Source organism: Capsicum annuum, chromosome 4, assembly GCF_002878395.1.
Source record: "Capsicum annuum cultivar UCD-10X-F1 chromosome 4, UCD10Xv1.1, whole genome shotgun sequence".
NCBI classification, from domain to species: Eukaryota; Viridiplantae; Streptophyta; class Magnoliopsida; order Solanales; family Solanaceae; genus Capsicum; species Capsicum annuum.
This window is the reverse complement of record NC_061114.1, coordinates 135,958,298-135,964,547: the sequence shown is the minus strand read 5'-3', so window position 1 is coordinate 135,964,547 and position 6,250 is coordinate 135,958,298. Positions and strand designations below refer to the sequence as shown.

At 37.1% G+C, this 6,250-nt stretch overlaps 1 protein-coding gene across 1 annotated transcript; it reads right to left on the bottom strand.

The window, feature by feature from the left end:
* Positions 1-821: 821 nt before the first annotated feature.
* On the bottom strand, positions 822-5,740 carry LOC107867971. Its single transcript, XM_016714491.2, has 5 exons — positions 4,822-5,740; positions 3,469-3,936; positions 2,350-2,727; positions 2,171-2,238; positions 822-1,194 (listed from the first exon to the last, which is right to left on the bottom strand). Exons 1-5 carry the CDS (start codon positions 5,443-5,445, stop codon positions 999-1,001), a joined length of 1,734 nt encoding a protein of 577 aa, XP_016569977.2. The 5' UTR covers positions 5,446-5,740; the 3' UTR covers positions 822-998.
* Positions 5,741-6,250: the final 510 nt, after the last annotated feature.

Here is a 6,250-nt window from a genome sequence, read left to right as displayed (position 1 = left end):
CAAGACCAAAAGAAATAAATAGCAGTAGGCTAACCAAACAACTCTTACTATGGGTGCTCACTGATTAGATTATATAAGTTTTTTTCTTTATTTCCACATACATATATAAAGTTCGATACGAGTTCAGTCTATGCTCGCGCACTCGGAAGACTCCATATGGGTCCATCCCTTGTTGTTGATGGTGTTGGAACATAAAATGTATGTTTTTTTGTTGTTGATGATGTTGTTGGAACAAATGTTGTTTTCTTTGTTGTTGATGTTTTTTATTTGTTGTTTGTAGTTTATGTTGTTGTTGATGTTGCATCAGACGGAGCAACTGATGGAACAAATTAAACCACCAACAAGGCTGCTATGTATTCCAACAGACCCCATATCTGTTGCATCAAACTCCATATCTGACGCAACAAACTCCACATCTGACACAAACTATCCGGTATTTATGTGTTGTGTGCATTAGTGTTACTTAAATAAAACTAGTGACTTTATTAATATGTAAATTAAAAAAAATAAATCTAAATACAACATTTTATCTTTTTGTTGTATTTCTGAAAAAGACAGATTAGTAATCTATTGCAAAATATATTCCACCTGTCAATAACTTACAACATATAGACAATCTGTTGCAACAGATGAATATATCAATTTGTTTTTCCAATCAGCTGTGGCGTCTGTTGAAACTTGCTAGTCATCTGTTTATTCAATATCATCGAGAGTAATATATTTTTCTAAACACTTCTTGGCCAAACTCAATTTTTGCTCTTGGATTGCTAGCCTGACTATGAAAAATCTCAAACCTGCAAGGGAAAAGGAGCACCACTACCTTGAAATGAAAACAAAACTTTTACTAATCAACATCGTCTAGCAACATCCACATACAACCTACTCCTACACCGCTGCAGGTTAAAAGCTTTGAGTAGCCGAAACACATTTTTACAAGGAGAAAATAAGCACATTGCTTCCTAAAACTACTGGATATGGCAAGAATAAGCAACATGCACTTAGTGAGACATGAACGACATATTTCGTCTGAAATCCAATGCAGACTCCGAGAACTTTCCATCAGGTACCCACAAACCATTTTGAGGCAGCATAACTGATGCTTGATTGACCTTAGGTGGTTCTTCTGCAGCTCCTGGCAAGACTTCTTTCTTCTTCTTTACGAATTCGAAGAAATCAGCAACTTGGCGAGCATACCTTCACATTAGGAAGACAATCAAATAAGACATAACAACCATGTAGTTCAAATACCAGGCTAAAGAAAGACAAGGAGGGGTAAACAATTGCACAGAAACAACGCACAAATGATGGGACAATCCTAAAACAGAATTTACTAAAGATAAGTTAAAGTAAGCTATTGAAAGGATTTCATGAGCATCAAAAGGTGACCCTACATTCCACTATTATTAGTGCTTCAGTGCAGCACTTCATATAAAAGAAATATAGCTGTCTATAATCCACTCCGGCACATCATGAATTAAAGACATGGAAAGTAACGATTACCTGTATGATGTTAGATGTAGAGTGTTGGATCCCAAAATATTATGAAGGGGAACTCATTTTAAGGATAGAGATCCTACTTTTGGGGAAAGTATTAGAGAATGGAAGATACTTTTTCTTTCATCCTGTTCTTAGTGATCAAGTGTTAAAAAGATGCAAGATCCTATTGTGAGTGTAAATATGTATCACGAATTTAATCTATCAAGGTTTTGTAACCCCCATCCCACCCAAAAAGGAAAAAATCCCTTAAGCCTACTTCTAAGGGAAAGAAAAAACAGGTCTCTTGCACTGTCAGATCTGCAATCCTCGCTTCCTCAAACCTCTCATGCCAATTTTTAGTCCAGGTCAAGTTGCCTGTTAGCAGTAACCCTATAAATTACTGGAGCTGTCAATGTATTGATATAACCATCCTATGTCACTCGGTCTCTTCAAAATGTCAGACGGGATGCGTGTCAGATCCTCCGAAAATAGTGTATTTTTGAAGGATCCGACACGGGTACGGCAACATCTTTGGAGAGTCCGAGCAACTTAGTAACCATCATCCATACTTCAGAAATATCTCCTTGTTTTTAAAGATTCATAACAAGAAGATGATATCCTCTAGTGGGTAGGCTATTTAAGTGAAAGCATAATTAGATACACAGTAATAGAAAATAAGGAAAAGTTGACATACTGCCTCTTTGCTTCAATGTCTCTGTTAAAGTCAATGTTAGGCTCACAGTCAAGAACCAATGCAGGAACCTGCATCATAATAGATAGTTGGACACAATGTTGTATGTATAACAAATATCCAGGAACTGCTTAATCAGGAAAAAGAAGTCCACACACTGAAGTTACATTCATGGAAAGTACCTTTTGAATACTTGGGTGCATGTGATTGCCCTCCAGATAAAAAACACGATCCCTTATTTCTGGGGGTACAGATTTGTCAAAGTTCAGGGGTAGCTCACTAACAGACAATACCCCATGATTTCCACTTTCAAATGGGAAAAGCCAGCTTTCATGCTTCTCATGCAAACCTTGCAGATATTCCAAGGAAACTCCACCTTCCTCTGTTCTCTTACGCAACATCATTCTCTTGTGACATGTATCAGGGCTCGCTCTAAGATAAATAAAACCATCGGGAACCAGTCCAGGCAAAGTTGAAACAACCGGGTCAAACCATGAGTCATAAATGCTGATCTCCATCTCATTCATCCAGTTTGCTTCATGAACAGCTCTCACAAAGACCTTATGAAAAACATTATGCATCATATAGTAGTCTTGTCATGGTATTAATAACCAGGTATACTACATTCCATACAACAACAACTCAATCTCAAACTAGTCCAGGTCAGCTAGGTATAGTAGGTTGTCTATGGTACAAAAATCAAACTCTCAGTGGATTGTTTTGAAGCAACAACAACATACCCAGTGGGGTTTGGGGAGGGTAGTGTGTATGCAGAACTTACCCCTACAAGGTAGAGAGGCATAGCACAAGTGGATTGCTTTGATGCATAGCACATAAACCAGGTTCTCCCATTTTATTTGACAACATTACGTTTGGGAATCAACACAATCTTTTTGACTTTGATTGTTTCAATATCTTTTAAAATTTTAAGTACAGTATAGATTGTTTTTTAAAAATACGGATGACTTAATAGTACTTTAAAGCAGCTTCTAAACAAGTAAAACTCAGCTTTTTAAGCCTAATGAGTTGATGTTCAAATGAACATGGACTTGGCTGGTTTGATTGTCGTCCTCTGAAATGTATTCTTTGTTTCCAGATGGGATGGAATATTTCAGTGTACTCTGCACTGTCTTTGAAGGTTAATCAGCATATATATCACAATTCCATGGAGCATTGCAGAAATGTAATGCCATAAACATGCATTGTCTTAGGAGTTAATGGATTTCTACACAGTCAAAGATCAAGAAAAAAGATGCAATCAATGAGTATCTTTACAATCTTGGAAAAAGTGAGCAACTTACCATCCTGTCACTGAACACACTTCTCTCCATCAACCTGAGGGGCCTGATACCACCAGATGATTCTCTCTCCTGCATAACTCTCGTTACAAAAACATAGTTTTGAAATGTGTAAGCATATCTTTGCGGTTCCGCATAGAATGCATCTAATATGTTAAAGTGATCTGGCCCAATATCCTGCCACTTGGCAATAGGTTCGGGAACTATTTCAACAAGATCTTGCAATTCAAGTGTCTCATTAGCTATTCTCTGCAGAAAGGTTGTTTTTCCAACACTAATATTTCCCTCAACACAGAAAGTAAGTCGTTTCTTATGTGCCGACTTCACATCGGAATCTGAGTTCTGCTCCTTCAACTCTTCATCCACACTCTTTCTGATAAATGTGGTGATACTTTCAGCATGGTTTCTGTGAATGATTCCAACTGAGCTTTGTAGGAACTCAACCATCTTCTCATTAGATTTTCCAAAAAACTGCAAAGAAGCCAAAATGATGCCTTTACTATAACAAAATACATCAAATTTACAGGTCAAACATGTTGCACAATTTCCTTGACATTCCCCTAAACATATTCTTTTAAACTATGTACTTCACTCTGTTCATCACAATAAAAACTGCAAAACAGAGATAACATGTTGGCTATCAAAATTGGTCAAGTTAAACAATTAATTGGATTCACAAAAGAACATGCAGTCCCAGCAAATCCTAATATCTCAAAAAATGGAGTTGTCTATGCCATGCATAAAACTTAATAGTCACGAACAAAAAGCCATAACTCAAGTTCACAGTCATCCTCTTAACACTTCTATCACAATACTGCAAACAGAGATGTCGATGCATTTTCCTTCGCTTCCTTAATTTATTTATTTTTTTTGTGTGTGTTGGGGGTTGGGGATAGTCAAACCCAAATCATCCTCATCCTCTTAACACTTTTTACCACGATACTACCACAATATAGATAACCAAGTATGGAATCTTACTTCAGTATACCATCATTATCATTCAGCTACACTGGCTTGGTTGTATTAATCTTTGTAATCAATGCACCTTATTCAAGGCCTAATCATTCCAATACTACTATTTGTAGACCCTCTAAAGTTAGAGGGTTCCTTAGGTATGGAGGAAAATATTTTCTAGTAAATATGTTTGGAAGGAAATCAGTTATCCATGTTTGATTCGGTATAAATAAAGTGGCATATAATAACAATTACAAGGTGAAAGATAAGAGTTTACTGATAGTGATTTCAATTTAATGATTTCAGAGGAAGAGACTATCATATACTTTACAGAACCAAAAAACTTAAGCACAAGGCAGGCATCATTAGATAGTTGGCTTCTGGAATTGTTTATGATTATACCTTATCTCTGTAGAGTTGTTTGAGCTGATCAACACCCATAAAACCCTTCTGTACCAACTTCCTCAAATTCCTTGGCCCAACACCCGGTATTGTTAGCAAATCTGGACTAGCCAGAACCGCTCCTTCCCCACCACCACCACCCCTCTGTCTCCTATGCAACCTAGCCGCCAACACTGGCTTCTCCACTGAGCTACTCACATTCTCCTCATTATCCAAATCCTTCTCCCCCTCCTCAGCAGAAGTCACCGGAACACCCTTTTCTGAACCAGAAGCGGAAGCAACGGTGCCGAACCAGGCAGCACTAGTCCTACTACCACAACTCTGCTTCATAATAACCCAAGCCCTCACGGTGGGCGCAGTATCAAGAGAGCATCTACAAATACGGCAATCATTAACACGAGGAACAACTGCCCTAACAGAGGAATCAGCAGCCATATTCCGGAAACCCGAAAAGGGTTTACCGAGAGGGGTATGGTGAAGGCGGTGGAGTGCGGCAGAAGTCATAGTTGAAGGAAGTGGGTTGTTTTTGTAAAACACTACGGGGTGAGAAAAAGGGAAAGAAAGAGGGTTAAGGGATAGGAGCGGAGGTGGTAACTGTGGGCTTCTGCTTAGCAGTTTCTGCATCCCTTTGCCGCATTTCACAGTCACCTTCTGCTTGAGAGTGATAAACCTCACTAAAAACTAAACCCTAATAAAACCTTTGCTTATATTAGACAGATAACTGTGAAGATAGAGACGAGATATACACGGAGAGAGAGCGGGAATAACAAGGGGTTTCTGTGTTGTCCTTAGGGGAAGAAAGAGAAAGCGGCAAACACCAAAACAAGTGGATCAACTTATTCAAAAGGCCATACATATCGATTTTCAACTCGCCGCGATTCTTCATTTTAATATCTTAAGTTGTTCACTTTAAGCATTTAAAGTAATCATAAACTGTGTCATTTTACCATCTTTTATTGATTCAGCAAAGTGAATGTATAATATTTAATTTTGGACATGTAACAACATCATTTTAATCCATTTTTCATTTAATTTTATCACCTCTTCCTTATTTTTTCATCCTACCATCTTTCATCATTTTTTCAAGCCAAAACTTCTTTAATGGTACTCCAAAACTCCCCTTATTTCTTACAGAATTATTTATTTGAATGTTTTTTCCATATCACTTCTAATAATATAATTTAAAAAGTGAAAAAAAAAATTGTCTAAATATTCAACCTTCATTAATGGATATTTTCTTTACGTCATTTTGATCTAACTAATTAATCAATAAATTATTTATTCAAGTGATTGAGTTGATTTAGTTGGTGCTTCTAAATTTATTTTGCAAGTTGCATGTAAATAAAGGGGAAAAAATGTTGAGCATTTTGAGCTAATGGTAATCATGTTTTCTTTTATTGATTAATTTTCTAATCGAACACATGCCTCT